Below are 16,919 nucleotides of genomic sequence, written 5' to 3' on the forward strand. Positions count from 1 at the left end.
GCCTGTGCTGGGGATGGGGGCTGGGGGGAGGAGGAGTTTATAAAGAGATTATTGAAAATAATAAATAAGAATTGTCAGTGTGTGTTTATTGCATGAGTAGGTTAAATATTCTTAACCAGCGCAGCTGTAACCGAAGCAGCCAAAGTCCACTTGAGCTGGGGCTGATTTTAGCCCATTGTCTCCTCTTCACACCCACAGTACAAATAGAAGCTGCAGCTCCTTCGGGTTGGGTGGGAGGGAGGAGGCAGGAGAGCCTCTGGAGTGTGGTGTTGCATTGACAGTTGATGTGCATTGCTTGAAAACTCTGCTTCTCATCACTTCTGGAGATAGCAGTATGACAGCTCATTGGGAAACAGGGCGCAGTTGTTAGGAGTGGGACATTACGATGAGTAAGATCTTTATTGGAGAGTTAATGGAGCGGTGCTGACTTCTGAATAAGGGATGGGGAAGAAGCAGTGTCACCCTGAAAACTGGGCTGGAATCCTCACAAACTAAAGTCTTTGGCAGGAGTTACATTAACTGGGGTCATTTTAATTCAGAATGATGTTTACTTTCAGCTGCTCTATAAATAACTTAGGGCTGTGTCCCTCTGGAGTAGAAACAGCAGAGTAGACTGAAGGGCTTCTGCTATTGGTTAAATTTGGCACATAAACTATATGAAAGCAATTCATCTTTGCTACTTGAATAACAATATTTTTATTGCACTTTCCTCCAGAAGGAAGCTGTGGACATTCGTAAGTGGTGTACAAGAGTCTTCTCCTCCTCCCTCAACAGCAGCTAGCTCTGTGAAAGAGCCAAGTGGCTGTTTAGCACTGCAAGCTTGCAGTTTGGAATGCTGTAAAGCAAATAACAAAGAATATGAAAGGGTTGTTGAAACATGCAGAAGTATTTATGGAACTGGGGTTTAGCTAGAGCTAGTCACATCTGTGGAGTTGCAGTAAGTGCAACAGAGTCTTCATGATTCCCACACATCCAGGATCTTTTTTGGATGCTTCCTCTCACTGGTGCAGTATGTTTTCAAAAGTATTACTGCTGTATGGGCAATTACGTCAGACCAAGAGTGACTTCATTTCAGCTTGAATGGCGTTCAAAACCGAAGTGAAATAGGAAGAAGCAATCTTATTTCTAGCAGAATAAGTATGCTCATAGAACATAGAATAGTTTGGGTTGGAAAGGACCTTGAGATCATCCAGGTCCAACCCCCTGCCATGGGCAGGGACACCTCACCCTAGACCATGTCACCCAAGGCTCTGTCCAACCTGGCCTTGAACACTGCCAGGGATGGAGCATTTACCACTTCTTCGGGCAACCCATTCCAGTGCCTCCCCACCCTCACAGTAAATTATATTATTATGTCAATTTAATTTGCATATAATTTAAAACTTTTTTGTGAAGGCAAATCCTTGAAAGAAAGATCTCTTGTGCCTGTGAGTTCACTTATCCTTGTGATGCACTCTAAGTTAGCTGCAGGGTTTTGCCCTCCCACAGTGACCAACATTACTAGAGGATACCTTATAAGAAATGTAGTATAAGTGACCCAGTATGGGGAAGGGTGTCCAGGTCACAGTGTGATCGGGAGAGCTACATTTTGCCTGTGTATCATCGCCTGCAGTTTCACCATTTGTTACTTTTCTACTTCTGTAGAAGTAGTAGAAGACAATCAAAATCAGGTGTCCTAAGCACCTGAATCATCGTTCGTATCAATACACATGTTAGAGAAGACATGGTGGTTTTAAATGCTGATTTTTCAGGTGACCTAAACTTGTTTTCAGTGAAATCAGTGCCTGCCATTGATCTTGGTGAATGCCAGTTAGTTAGACCGTTGATAACCACTTCTGTAAATGCAGCTTAATCCCCAGCTGTACTTGATCCCAGTAGAAAAGCCCTCAGTGCTAAATTGTCATGCACAAGTATTGTGCAGCCCCATTATTTTCTCCAGCAGGGTATCGTGTTCTAGTGACAGAAGAAAGGAGCTACTGGCCTTGTTTGTAGGGCACTTTGGGACCCCGCGCTGTGTGACACCCGGGCCGTTGGGCTGTGGTTCCCTCCCACCTGGGTTTCAGTTCCAGAGCACGAGACGTCTTTACTTTCTATGTTCCTTTCTCCTTTCTGCCACTGTGGCAGAGGGCTCGGTGCTGTTTGTGAGCAGCTGCTCTGTTTCCCTGTCTGCCCACAGCAGTACCCGCGCAGCTGCGCTGTGTGACAGCCAAAGATACCCACAGCAGTGCCCAGCTCTGTTAAAGAGTAACGAGGCTGGAAAAGAGGGGAGGGAGCAGGAAAATCCCTGACCTAGGCTAGATTCTGCAGCACACTGTAGAATCAGTGGGTGTCAATGGGTGATGAGGGACCTCCGTGTCCAGCTAGAGATGCTGTTTCTATGTGTCTGTCATAGTAAGACTCACCTGCTGACTGGGAGAAAGCTGTTAATCATGGGGTGATGCTGAAGTTCCCTGGGAAAGGAAGTGCTGCTGGCAGTGGCAAACAGCTTGTGTTCATGTCTCATGGAAACTTAAATGTGTGTAAGCGTGTGTTCAGCGTCTGCTGCCCACATACTGCGTGACTCAGAGAGGGTCAGGTGTGGCTCAGAGCAGGCCTGTGACGTGCAGTGTGATGGGGTTCTTATTTCTTGCAGGCAGCTTTCTTGTGGATGGTGGGACATTATGTGTGTTTTTGTCCAGTCTTGGGTTTGTGTGTGTATTTTTCCAACGAGGATCGTTGTGTCTGTTTTATGGTTCCACCTTTGACCACGTACAAATGAGGAAGGAACAATTCCATGTGCGTGAAGGTATGTGGCAGGTTTGGGATATGTCAGGGTTTCAGCTTTTGCTCAATTTAATGTTTCTTTCCTTTGTATTCCAGAAAAAAGCATGGCATACAATTAAAACCATGGTTAACTTACCAGTCATCAGCCCCTTCAAGAAACGCTACTCATGGGTGCAGCTGGCTGGGCATACAGGTGAGACCGATGACTTCAGTGTGATTATCTTTGGAGTGGGGATGGCAACAGCAAAGAAAACAGTGTTTCAGTGTTTCTCTGTTTCCATCCTTCAAGGAAAAGGAAGGAGGAAGTATCACTTAAATCTGTGAACCAGAACATCTTTCTTTTGGTTGTGGTGGGGATAGGGAAGAATGAATAATGAGAGGAGCAGGGAAGCAATGGTCAGGCTGTACAGAAGGGCCAGGCTCCCCATGCATCCTTGTAAGGTAGTATTTGTTAGAGGGGAAGCAAGAGGGACTGAGGAGCTGAAGCCCTGGTCCATCTGTTGCTGTTGGTTGTGGTATGGGATCATCATTCTTGACTGAGTAGCCAGTGTCAGTTCCCTGGTGAGAAGGATCACTGTCTATGCCTGTATGCGCTTCGTCACTGGTAAGGACGGTGTTTCTAATACCAATCTCAAACCCTCTCATCTGAAAGTAAGCCCTTGGGTGGAAAACAAATCTGGTGCAAATTGACTTGCTGACCAGGTGTTTGCATTGTGAGCCTGTCATTGTTCACTGTATGCATATGAGGAGCAGCGCAGTCCCTGGTTCTATATTGTGTAGAGGTTGGTAATTGTGCTCTTAATGTCAGCTTTGTTTCATTGGTAAGGGAAAAAAACAACAAAGAGAAGTCATCAGCTTTGCTTCTCTTGTGCTTCATTTCATTCGTATGCAGCCTGTGCTCCTAAAGTGCTAGTGTGGGGTTTATTAGTACACATGTGGGCAGGCACCTACGCTGCATCGTGCTGTAATGCAGTACCTGAACCACCTCTTTATTATGCTAATGCACTAATATGGTGCACTTCAAAGCTGTGCAGGGAAGTTTATTTAGTCCTAGTAAACGAGTAGCTGCATTTTGCACAGTGGTATTGGTGGGACTGGCTTGTATCACGCGGAGTGCCAAGGTGACTGACCACTCTTACTGCAGTTTTTATCACTCTGTGTGCAGGGTTGGCTTCATCTATGTGGAGTGATGCACTGGACATGTAGTAACTCTTCTGGAGGCTGGTGTAGTAGGGTGGAAGAGGAGGGTTAAGAGGTTATGAGACGCTGATGAGGAGGGATACTGCTCCAGTTTCCTTTAAATAGTTTTCTGTGGTTGCATTTAGTCCTTCCTTTTTGCAGCTGTTTTCCCCTGATATGACAAGTTCTTTCTAAACTAAAACCTGGGCCATCACCACGCTTGCCCTTGTGCTGAGGCAATGCCAGTTCTAGGATTTGTCAGAGAAGAGCCAGTTTGCTATGTCTGAAGGCTCCTGCTGTGGTAAAAGTTGAGCAGCAGCCCCAGGATCAAGGAGGCTCCTGCTTTGGCACCTATGTTAAGTCATGTAGGTTTAAGGGTGCCTCCGAATGAAACACGTAGTTTCCTCAGATATCATTGTCAGGTTGCAGGACAGAAGAGCATCAGTACAGTAGAGTTAGCTGGAGTCTAATTACTGCTTTGGCCTGAGCAGACTGTCGTTTGTACTGGATACCATTCAGACACGGGGTCGTAAAAAGCCAATTGCCCCACAGGGTGTACCTGCAGTGTAGCCAGGCTCAGAGAAGAAGCAGTACTCAGGAGGTACATGGATGTGCAGTCGTGTGTGTAGGAGGGGCAGTGCTTGGCTTCTGGCCTGTTCAGGGCTGTGGAACGATCGCTGTGTGACCGTACTGCCTCGGTACGTACATACTCACAGGTGTACCCTTTGTGAGGATTAAGGACAAAGCCAGCACTGGCAGTGTTATGCAGCTTTAAAATAGCCTGTCAGAGGATTAATGAATTCTGGCTCGTGGCTTCTTCCTGTTCATTTTAGTAAGCAGAGTCGTGTTTAATATCCTAACAAAGACTTCAGCATGGGGAAAAAAAATAGATGGCCTGAAGCAGCTGCACTCCTTAAAGCTATGAATTCTGACATGGGAATGTATCCAAACGGACTTTCACTGCCAACGGCTGTGTGTGTCCTGGCTGTTTCATTTTTAATGAAAAGCATGTTGCCTCTGCTGGTCAGGGGAGATCTGTAACTGGTGTCATGAGGCAGGTGAAGCTGGGGTGGTGGGGGAAGGTGCTTTTCTGTTTTTGCTGGGCAGTCTTGTCAGCGTGTGCCTGGTTTTCTCTTTTAGGGAGTTTCAAGGCTGCTGATAGTGGGAAGATACTCAAACGCTTCTCAGAGAATGAAAAGGAGTGTTTTGAGCGACTGATGAAAGACCCGCTCCGCGCCTGCGTCCCTTGCTTCCATGGTGTGGTGGAGAGAGATGGAGAGAGCTACATTCAGCTGGATGACTTGCTTACTGACTTTGAAGGGCCTTCTGTGATGGACTGCAAGATGGGGATCAGGTGAGGTCCCTGAAAGAAAAAGTGCTTTCTAACCCAAATGCCTTTGAAGGAAGTGGGTGGAGGGATGTGGTTATGCTCTGTCTGGAGGAGTTTGGTAACATTTTTGGAGCCTTGGGTTTCAGTCCAGACAACCTGTTGTGTGTTTGGCACACACCACTTTGGACAACCTGAGGAGGGTATGTCCTAGTGTTCCCTGCTTGTACATGGATTTTGGAAGCTAACTGATCTATGGCCTGAAAAGCTTTCCACATCAAGACGTTTTCAGGGGAGATTTAAGACAAAGTTTCTCTGCAGTGGCCTGATAATGCATGGGGAAAATAATTACATGGTTCATTCATTGCCAGTTCGTTTAATCTTTGTGTATGCAGTGATTCAAAACACCCCACAAAGAGTAAAACCCCCATCTCCAAATGTGAATGACTGAACAGCGCTGTGAAAGCCCATTTCCAACGCTTGAATGAGTCTTCACTGGTATTGATCTTTTCTGTAAACAAAAGGGTTGACCATCTGCTCACGACTGACCCGTGTTTTTTCCCTGCTCTGACATCTCTACAATGCTGCCACCTTGTTCACTTTTCCTTCTCCTGGCTGTGATGAAGAGAAAAACCTCAAAAACACCTAAGCATAACAAACAGATAAGGGATCTGCTGACAGTCTGGAGTAACAGTACAGAGAAGTATGAACTGTCATAGTGATTCTTTGCGTGCCAGCTCAGATGCTCAGGAGTTATTGTCATACATGAGCTATTCAGCTTACAGGAGTGCAGACAAGCCTTTTCAAAGAATGCAGAATCTTAAATCAGAGTAGTAATGCGTAGCACTGGTATGCACAGAATAAAGAGGAGAAGGATTTGCAGCAGTGCACATTTTATTCAGAGTAGATGACATTCTGGTAATGACTGACAGCATCTCCTAAACACCACCCTGGGTGTTACACTGGGATGACGAAAGTACACTCCAGGCACCTGACAAAGTGCAGCCTTTAGAAGACCACTGGAATGTAGAGAACATAGGTAGTGCCTTTCTAAAGGTTACCAGATTAACAGGTTGAGTGATAACAGCAAAATAAGGAAGGTTTGTCACCCTTCACCTTCCTGTTCCTAGTTACCTCTTGGTTTGGAACTGCTCAGATAATCTGCTTTACTCTGTTTTGCTATATGAAAAGTGATTCTGTCTTTCACTGTGATGCATTAGGTAAAACCTTAACTGCTTTCTAAAGCCTAAAAAAAATTGCATGTGATTGATGTTAGGGTGTTTTTTTGAGGAGAGAGAAGACAGAAAGGCTTCAGCAGCTCTATTTGCTTTTGATTTCATTGTAAGTGCTCTCTCCTAACTGTCCTCTGAAAGGACGGTTTCTGTTTCACGGCACAGTAGGAATTCAGCGTCCTCCCATTCTGTAAGCAGGAGTTATCGGTAACATATAATAGTAAGTAAAGGTATAGTTAGAACAAGAAGAGAATGACACAATTCCCATGGTCTACACAGTCCTTTTTCTCTGTTCGTAACTTCCCCATATGCACAGCTGAGGTAATGATAACACTTTCTTGGTTGCCATTTCCTGGGGCCAGTTTGTAAGTTGTAGAAAGAAGTATTTGGAGAGTCCTTACAGTTCTCTTGGGATGTGATGTTTTTGCAGGACGTACCTGGAGGAAGAGCTGACTAAGGCCCGAGAGAAACCAAAGCTGCGTAAAGACATGTACAAGAAAATGATTGAAGTGGATCCTCTTGCTCCCACAGCTGAAGAGAATGCTCAGCATGCTGTCACCAAACCCCGATACATGCAGTGGAGGGAAACCATCAGCTCTAGTGCCAACCTGGGCTTCAGGATTGAAGGGATTAAGGTAATAGTTCTGCCTGTTCTTGGAGACCAAACTTTGATTTGTTGATTGATCAGAAACCTGGTGTGCATCAGTAGCCAGGTCTTCCAGAGGATTCTGTGAAAATGCACTAACTGAAACAACAGACTTTAGTGTGTTGTGGCTTTAAAACACCCATTGTAATTATAACAGAGTAGTGTCAATGAAGTTAAGGATCAAGTGCACATCAGCTGTGCTTGGTTCAACCCCAGGAACGTTGCAGGAAGGACTCAGGCAGGTACGCAGTATAGATAGAATGAGAATGAGACTGTTAAAAAGAACTTAGAACTGAAGAAATAACCACCCCCCCATGCAATTACTTTTTTATCCAGGAACTATACATATTTATTGCAAGTGAGTCACAGTAAAGTGTTTTTGTTCCAGTTATGTTTATTTGCAAGGCATGTTAAAATCATTAGCTTAGATAGTCTTGGGATCAAGGAAGCCCCTTTGCCTTTTAAGTACATGATGGTATCTGGTGTAGATGGAGCTGGAAAAAAGCCGAAACAACAAAAAATAAAACTTCTCCTTCAACAGAGTCCATCTCCTGTTCTTGATGGATACATTTGTGCCCTTATACCATTCCTAGCATACTACCTTATAGCCACAGAAGAACCTTGGCAATTTTCTTTCCTACCTATTAATTCTTTATATTTGTTGTGCTCTGTGGCAGTGTCAGGTACCTACCTGGAAGCCCATAGGACCTGCTCTCAGCATATCAGCCACCTGGCTCAGTCACTTGCATGTGAACGCTTGCTGGATCCAGAAGTGTACTTCCTGCTTGCGTAGGCCTGTCACAGCTAGCCTGGGGTCAGGATAGTGCTGTACCTGTAGCAGCACAGGGCACAGGGAGGGCTGCCCAACCCACCCACATGCTACCCGAAGCCCTTGATGGGACAGCTATGAAGTTAGTGTGAGTTGCCCTGTGCGATTTCAGGATGTTCCCGGAGCGTGAATGTTTAATTTGGGTATGTTAGTCCATTGTAAATTATAATCTGCATTAGTTTTGCTTCCATTGAATAGTTCAAACACACAGGAAGAAGAAAGGGATTAAAGAAGGTGATGTTGATGAGCAGAGGATCTTTAAACACCCCTTTCTTCTCTGCTTCTCTGTGTTGTCTTCTCCCTTCCTTATTCACAGATTCTGCTGTTGTGATACAGGAACTAGGGTTTCCAGCTCATGCTGTGCTGGCCCCCTGTACGCTGCGCCACCCACTCCTGCCTGTTAGACACAGGCATCCTCATGCAGGAACTGTCTGGGTGGCAGATGATCTGGCTTCAGTCCAGCCAAGGCACTTCTTTTATTACTCTGTAGCCACCTAATGATGTTATCCAGATACCTGTTTTATTCCTGTACTGTTTAGGTCTTTGGATGCTCTGTATAATGGCATCAGAAACCCAGATGATCTTGAGACCTTTTATATATGTTCTTGGAAAGATAGTTGGTCAGTGTGGAAGATGTACAGGCTTATGCCGAGTCCTGGAGAGTGACTGAGCTAAGGGAGCAGAGGGAAGCTCTAATAAAACCTCCTGGCTTATTCTTGGTGAGTCAGTTGGTTATCACAGGTGGGTAGGAACAGTGTGTCCCATAGACTGCATGATATTTTCCTGTGTTGGGACAAAGCTATAACTGTGCAAAGCAGGACACAGATACTTAATCCTTGATCAAGCATAAGAAATGGTTTGGAGTACTGCAGAACATTACCTTCTCCTCTGTCTCCCTGTGCTGTTGAGAGGGATGCAGATACTATTCTCTTGTTTGTTTATATGGGCAAATTGTGACAGAAAGTGAGTTGCTGAAGCAATGCAGCTGGTCAGTACTCCCTGCACTGTTTCACTGTAGCTGAACTGTACGTCCAGTTCTGTTTGTTTGCAGAAAAGTGAAGCCATGCGGAGAGCCCAGTTTTGGGAAGAGAGCCTATAAGGATCAGTGGTGCCAGCTAGTGGTTGATGGGGAAAAAGGGGTTGTGCTCCCTGAGTGCCCTGGAAACTCCTGGAGGATGCTGAGCAGATGTGTTGGGTTTGGTCATTCAGAAATATTCCTGCCCTGTGGCTGCTGGAGTAGGAAATGGAAGCAAAGAAAATGAAATCACAGAAGCCCTCCTGTGAAGTGGCTGCCAATAAATGAGATCTGATTCACTGTATGCAAGCCGCCTTCATCAGCGGGGTACCTTTTCTCTTTAGGCTGATTCATCGCTTTGCCTTGCCTTGCTTCCATATCTCTGAAATCAAGTCAGGTTCATTTATGGGATTTTATACTCCACCAAAAATAGTCTGAACCGTTAGGTTTCCTTACAGCTGGCACCTGACATTCAGCTTCTTGTGCTTCCAGGTTCGGAATGCAGGTTTCCTCTCTGGAAGGGGCTGACTGAAGGTGACAGACATTGACAAGGTCACAAACATTGTCTCTATGACACTAAGCTAATAGACACTAAGTTAATATCTGCAGAACAGATATGCATGGGGCTGAGAACCAGGAGTTCTGGCCTTCCAATCTGTCACTGAATCTCTGTGCAGTTTGGGAAATTAAGTCTTCCTTTGGTACCATTCCTTCAGCTGTAGATCAGGGATATCCATTTCCCAGGAGAACATCAGAATTGATTCATAAATCTTTGTGAATCCGTATAAGTCACGACCTTAACCCAGAGCCCTGTAAGGGAAGTCTGCAGAGGAATCTGAGCAAGGCCATAGAGGGTAAGGTAGGTAGGACTATTTCATGGAGCTGCCAAAGCTGCCCTCCTGCTAGCTATGTCACTGTCACATCTAATGAGAAGTGCTGCGAGCATCCCACTGTCTGTGCCGTGGAGCAGCCTGCTCTGCTGTGCAGGAACGTCTTTGGAGGCCTTGGCAAAGGTGTGGCTTCAAAGAGTGAGTCAGGCAAGAGCTTCCTGGGGATCAGGTACATCCAGAGCTGTCACGAGGACCTGGTACGGAATACAAAGGTTGATGCCATTCAGAATCTGGATGTTGTTTACAGCAATAGACAGGCAGCAGTTGTGTTTCCTGCCAACCACTGCAAAGGAAGGAAATCATAAAAGTGCTTTTAAACAACAGGGAAGCAAGCAGCCAGTCTGTCCAGACATAAAAGGATAAAAAGGGAACACACAGCAGCTATTCCAGACAGTGCTCTGGTATTTGAGGCTCAGGGAGAAATGATTTTTTCAGACAACCTTACTCAAGAGGTAACAGGCATCAGATCAAGTTCCAAATTTCTATGTGCTGTTGAGCATTATCATACCTCAGATCAGATGGCTCCTAACTTTCGCTGCCTACCTGCTGAACTTCCCTTGCATAACTTGCACATCTCATCAGGCTGACATGCCACACTTGTATCTGGCCCACAGCCTTGGAATAAAACTCTGTTTATTCTGCTGCTAGAAAGTCTGGTAGGTGGGAGGCTGTTCTGCATGGCTTTGCCATTCAGTCAGTTCATTCCCTTGCATGATAAATCTGCAAATTTAGCATGCTTGGATTTTTTTGGGGTATATACGAGGAGCTGAGCTCTGCTGTGGAGTAAATAGTGTTTCACCTGCTGAGACTGGAGCTGAATTGAACCAGTGTTGGTGCAGTCACTTTTAACACGTAGGAGGGAACACATTTGCATGACCTGTTGATTTACTCTTACAATGAAAATAAGGGATGACATTGGACTGATACAGTGGGAGGAATACAGTTTGATAATCTTGCAGGCTCCTTGTGGATACAGGCTACCAGCGGCAGTACTTGCTGTATTTTACATGTGTCCTAAAAGCTTGTATTTGTGTCTCTTTAAACACCAGGGATGTTCTTGGGAAAATGCATATTCATGTAGTCTGTGTTGACAGCTCTTATTTACTTGTAGCTCCACAAGCACAAACTGGTCACTGCTAGTATGGAAAAAGACTTATTTTTCAGTAGCAGGGTGCTTTGTACCGAGCCTTACTGCTAGTACAAATATACTCTGAATTTCTCCAGAACACGCTTGGATACGAGCAAGCCTGCACTGTCCTTTGCCAAAGCTCTCACACGTGTGCTTTGTCACTGCTAGCACTGCAAATCCCAAGTTGTCCCTGTCTGAAGCTAGCTTTCTGTTCTGTGACTTCTGGGTCACATTCATGTGCAAAGGTGTATTGGGAATTGAGTCTTAACCACGATTCTTGGTTTCCCCATTGAAAAACAGAACCAGACAAAAACCCCAACACCCAAACAGAAAGGACTGGTAAAACTGGGCTTGAAAATGTCCCGTTGCATCCCCAGCTGGGGTTTGACTGTACCAAGTGAGATGAGAGGACAATCAAGGAGGTCACTGTGGTTTTCCCCATTGAACTTTGCGCTGCTCGTACTGACACGTGAGGAAACCCTCCTGCAGGCTGGTAATAGCATGATTTGGTTTTTAACTGCGTTCAACAGGAAATGAATTGCCATTTAAAGCTGGCCAATCAGCTCATGTGGCTTTTCTCCTTCACTTCTTGCTTGGTTTTATCTGCTCTCTTCCTGTGCAACTACTCACTTTGATCTGGTTAGCAAGAGCTGAGCTGTTGGTGGTTCAGGAGGATCAACTGATGAGGGGAATGATACGTGTGTAGTATAAATTGTCTCTGTGTGGTTTTGTGCAGAAGGCGGATGGAACATGTAACACAAACTTCAAAACTACGAAGACACAGGAGCAAGTTCTCCAGGTTTTTGTGGAATTCATTGAGGGCAACACAACTATTCTGGTGAGTCTGAACTCTTCAGGTTCGCTGTTCTTTGACCCAGTGAACTTGCTTCAGTGCCATGCTTCCTCTGGTACAAGAAAATGAACTAAGCTACCAAGGAAGAAAGTGGTTTTGATTTCCAGTCCCTCTCAGCAAGTGGAGTGGACATGGGAACTTGGTGGGCTGTGAGAAGTAGCTGGCTGAGACCAATTCTGTCAGCCCTTGCCAGGAGTTCACCCCAAGCTCCTCATGCTGGAAAAAGATCAGTCAAGCTAACTTACGGCTTGCCATCAGTTAGATGGTGTTAGATGAGTCTTAGATGCATCAGATGATGTCTACGCAAGGATTGTGTTGGCAGGCAGGAAAATTCATGATTTGGGAATTCAGTCTGTAGAGGATGAAACCAAAGCATGGGGGCAGGAAGTGAGATTGGTGGCTGGCTGGGCTCCTAAGTGAGAGACTTGCCTTGAAGAGCGATTCCTGTGTGCTACTTCACAGGGAGCACAGGAGGCATATGGTAGATGGCATAACGTGTCTCTTGTCTTTGGAACTTCAAAGGAGCCCATAGTGCTTTGCTGCAATGTAGAAGCTATGATGAAGGCACGTGAGCCCTGCAGGAGGAGCATGGATTAAAAATGTATACTACAGCTTTATGCATTAGGCCTTGTTGTTTCATTTGTTCCTTCCTCCCTCCCCTGGTTGGGGCTCCTCCTTGTCTCTGTGACATGATTTCATTCTCTTTTCACTGGAGAATGCAAAGATTTTGAATTGTTTGGGACTATTTTCTCTTTTTTTATGAAAGATTGGGAAAAAAAAGGATGCAGAAAATGTCACTGCATCCAGAGCAAGGCAGGTGAGTGTGCTCCATGTAACACATGCAGCAGAGGAACTCCAGCCTGTTCGTTCACTATGAAAGTGTCTTGAAGTGTATTTTCAGATTGACTTTGAAATGACGAACCTGTTGTTTTGAAGGACGTCTAGCCTAAAACTAACATGAGCTCTTCATTATACTGGCTCTTGCAAACAGAGAAACTTCATTCAGTCTTTACTTAAATGTTTATGGGTTGTTTTTTTGCCTTCTCTTCCTCTAGAACAAATACCTCAAGCGTCTGCAGGAAATTCATATCATTCTTGAATCCTCAGACTTCTTCAAGCGACATGAGGTAAGAAGTGGGTGTAACACTGTGGAGGTGCATTGCTGCTTTGTTTGGTCATTCAGATGTATTTTGGAGTACAGCTGTATTACTAGAAAGGAGTTTGTAGTAGAAGACAACTAATGTATGTTAACAGCAGAGATACCACAAAGACTCCATCACAATGATACAGAAGATAAAACCAGTTGAGGAATGATGTAAATCCTTACATCTTTATAGAATCCCAGCACTTATAGCTCTGGGCCACTGCAGGTAATGGTTTATTAGTATCAGTTTCCTGTGGTTTCTCTGATCTTGATGTGTTCAGTGGAAATCTTTACAAGGGAATGGTAATATGGAAGCTTGCCTTTGGTACAGTAGCATTCAGTTGGTGTTTGACAATGCTTTATTAGTTATACTGGGTTTATGTTGAAATACTGTATAAGTCTGCTCTGTATCTTCTCCTTATATGCTTTGGTATGAAAAAGACTTTGCTAGCATTGTACATTCTGCTTGTTACAGCTCAAGATTTTGAGATCAGACATTTTATTTTACCTTGTTGATTTCCTTTTGTCACTAATGGCAGTTTTGTTCGTCATGGGCCATGGTCTGTCTTTGAAAGTAGTCACTGGATATTGCTGAATAGCTCAAATCGAGACCTGCTGCTAAGTGAGCTGGAGAATTGCTTTTCTTCCCATTGTCTGCCGGGTCCCTTTGCTCATCTACACATCATTGATTTTATATGGTTATGCAGACGGGGCATGTAAATTGTCAGTGTATAAGTGCAGCCCAAAAGTCTGTTGGGTCACAGGTTAAAAGGTCACCTGAGGAGGTAATTTTCTTAGTGGGAAGTGTTAAGTGTTGAGGAAGAGTTACAGATGTGTTTTCAACCATATCATTTCAATCTGTCTTCCAGGTCGTTGGAAGTTCACTACTTTTTGTACATGATGGCAGTGGGAATGCCAATGTGTGGCTGATCGATTTTGGAAAGACCACCCTTCTCCCTGATGGGCAGACACTGGATCACCGGATCCCCTGGGAAGAAGGCAACAGGGAGGATGGGTACTTGTTGGGGTTGGACAATTTGATTGGCATCTTGGAAAGCATCACTGAGAGATGAGTTGAGAATGACACAAAACTTGCAGGGCTTCTCTGTAACTTTCTGCTCTACTGGATCACTCAGTCTGAAGGAAACCCTTAACTCCCTCCAAACTCCTAGAGGTCATCAGTGCAGAGGGAGCTGCATCCAGAACCCAGCAGCTGGTGACCAAAATGACTTTGCATCGGCCCTCTATGAACCTGAATAACTCCAGATTGGTTTGCATTGCACCAGCCTAACTTCAGACTGGTCCTCAGAGAATGAAGATCTCCATACTCAGGAATCACACCAGCATGAGTCAAGAGGTCTGTATGGTAAACCAGAACGATTCTGTTTTCTGGCAAACTGATGGGACTCCAGATAACCTCTTAGTGAACCAGAGCAAGTGCTTGGAGATTCAGGGTAGGAATAACAGTTTTTCAGGGAACTGCATAGTTTTGAAACCAGCAAGAGTTGGGGTTGTTTTTTTTTCCTCTGATTCCAAGTCTCCTTCCTCCTGTGTACACTATAGGTTGGACCAACAACTTCTGCTGCATTGTGTTACAGTGTGCACAAGGTGGAAATGGGTGATAATCACAAGAAACCTGGAGCAAAGGGAGACAGCAGTTTGTAGTGGCTGCATGTGACTGCTGTGTCTATTCCTTCTCCTCCCTACCCTAGCCTCTACTCACTTCTCTCTGGGAACAGCCTTTACTTTCTATGTAGCCTCTCAGGAGATTACAGATACTTTAGGGAGAGAACAGCAGCCTATTGTCTCCACAAACATTTGACTTTGAGGCTGGGTGAGCTGTTGGAAAAGTTCCTAGCTTGGCAGGTTTGGCCTCTTGCAGCTGAACTGCAGCTCTGAAAATCAGTAATGGCTCTCACACACAGCCCGGGAATCTAAGGGCTTTTTCCAAGGCTTGTTTATTTCTAGAGATAAAACCCCTATACCCGTGCACATACAAGCATGCACTGGTAGCCAGCAACCAGTGTGGTCTTTTAAGATCGTGGTTTGACTGTCTCCTACTGCATGTGACTTCTTAGCCATATAATATGATGCTGCCACTTAATTGTATAGATGGGCACACTGATCGTGTTTCTGCATTCACAGTGTTACACTAATGATGAGAGAATTCCCAGGCATCCTTCCTCCCAGGTATCAGCTGTTGACTCAGGGCAGTTTCGGGGAAGGAATGTCAATATATCACATCCCCTAGTCCCCATCTGGAATTGCGGAGCCATCTGTGGTTCATCCTTCTTTTGCTGTGGCCTGGGCACAACCACAGAAGATTCACAGCGTTAAAGTCAAGAAAGTGAAGTGATTTTTTTTGTAGTGGCTTCACATACCTGCTCTGTTGGTTGCCTCTGATCACTGAAACAGTTCTTTAAATACTAGCAGTAGAAGTGCTATCGGTAGTCACACGTTCACTTGCATTCCAGGTTTTAACATTAATGACATGATAGTGCAGTTTTCAAACTGAGGACACAACTTGTATTACTTGATTCTTAATCCCCTTTCAACATCTAAAGCTGGTAATGCACACTGATCAGAAATTGCTGTCTTTTGCTGGGGTCCTCTGCTCAGAAGAGATTCTGAGAACTTTAGGATATATGAAGGTGACTCCATGCTTTGGGAAATGGCTATTTCAGTAGTAATCGTGATCATGAGTAAAAAAAAATAGACTGTAGAGTCCAGATCTGGAATGAAATCTGTATCTACAGCATTTGTGATTAGAATTTAAGAGCCTACAATAATTTCTAAAGGGAGTTTCTGTAGGTAACACACTACTGTACTAAGACATCAGTCAGATTTAATGACTTTTACATCACCTCTAAACAAAACAGCAGTATTAGAAACTCAAGCTCAGTTGTGACTTGATAGTTAAATGACAGAGAGTGGGTATTCTGTAGGAAGTAATGACATGGAAACATTTCATCCTAACCCAGCAGTTGTTTGAAACTGGTAATCATTGCAGTTCACTGCAAGTTCAGACTTCTCTGGCCTCTCAGAGTCCCTCTGTTTTATTTTCATGACTGTAAGTTAACAAATTTTCCACTTAGATATTTCAGAGGATTTACACATTTTTCGTATGACAGAGAGCACGGATGTTGCCATTGCAGAAGCCTCCTAAGTGTTGAACTGCTATGAGATGAAAAACTAAGCTGTGGTGAATTTCATACAGTCGAAGTCTTCCTCCTTTCCTGCAGCTGACATGTAATCATGCGTTAGCAGTGCTTAAGGAGCAGCAAGTAACTAGGCCTCCCAGGGGAGACTTTAGTACCAATGCCTTTTCTATGAGACTGCAATTGCAGCAGTCCTGCCATAATGAAAATAAGACATTAGAAAAGTCAGAAATGAGCCTGTTCAGGTGATAGCATTCAGTAGTGGTTTGCCTGATTGATTGATCTTCAGAGTTAAATTTGTTTCAGAAGAATTAAACTTCTGTTATCACACATGTGACTCTTTTCACCAGTAGAACTCATTTTCTAGAGGGGAGATTTAGAGGGTAAGAATTGATGCTCAAAAAAGTCAGTTGAGAATTTGAGATACACTTCTAGAATGACTGTCCAGTTCTGAAGGAGAAGTGTGGGTACCAGTAGCTTCAAAACACCCAACTGCTGCTAGCAGCTGATGGTTTGCAGTGTGTGCTCTTGGGAAACGTGGAGAATGATCCATTCGTCTGCAGTAGTTGAACGGGGCGGGGGGGGGGGGGGGGGGGGGGAGAAAACCTTTGCTGTAGCAGACCCTGGTCTGGAAATAGTTCTAGCAAGTTAGTTTAGAAATAGCCCTTTGGCTTGCTAAGGGATTAGAAGGGAAGAAGCCACAATCTGCTGCTGCTGCTGTTACGGGAAAGAAGATAAGGAGGCAGCTTTTCAC

The 16,919-nt window shown here is 44.6% G+C and overlaps 1 protein-coding gene across 1 annotated transcript in view; it reads left to right on the top strand.

Annotated features, from left to right (window-relative positions):
* The window catches only part of ITPKA (inositol-trisphosphate 3-kinase A), a 38,074-nt gene extending 21,572 nt beyond the window's left edge, over positions 1-16,502 (top strand). Inside the window, exons 2-7 of the mRNA XM_065684259.1 lie at positions 2,860-2,956; positions 5,083-5,296; positions 6,932-7,136; positions 11,747-11,848; positions 12,919-12,990; positions 13,877-16,502. Of these exons, the coding sequence (XP_065540331.1) occupies positions 2,860-2,956; positions 5,083-5,296; positions 6,932-7,136; positions 11,747-11,848; positions 12,919-12,990; positions 13,877-14,080 (894 nt within the window). The 3' untranslated portion in view covers positions 14,081-16,502. The remainder of the gene's footprint in view (positions 1-2,859; positions 2,957-5,082; positions 5,297-6,931; positions 7,137-11,746; positions 11,849-12,918; positions 12,991-13,876) is intronic.
* The last annotated feature ends 417 nt before the right edge of the window (positions 16,503-16,919 follow it).

This window comes from Lathamus discolor, chromosome 6 (assembly GCF_037157495.1).
Source record: "Lathamus discolor isolate bLatDis1 chromosome 6, bLatDis1.hap1, whole genome shotgun sequence".
Classification (NCBI taxonomy): Eukaryota; Metazoa; Chordata; class Aves; order Psittaciformes; family Psittacidae; genus Lathamus; species Lathamus discolor.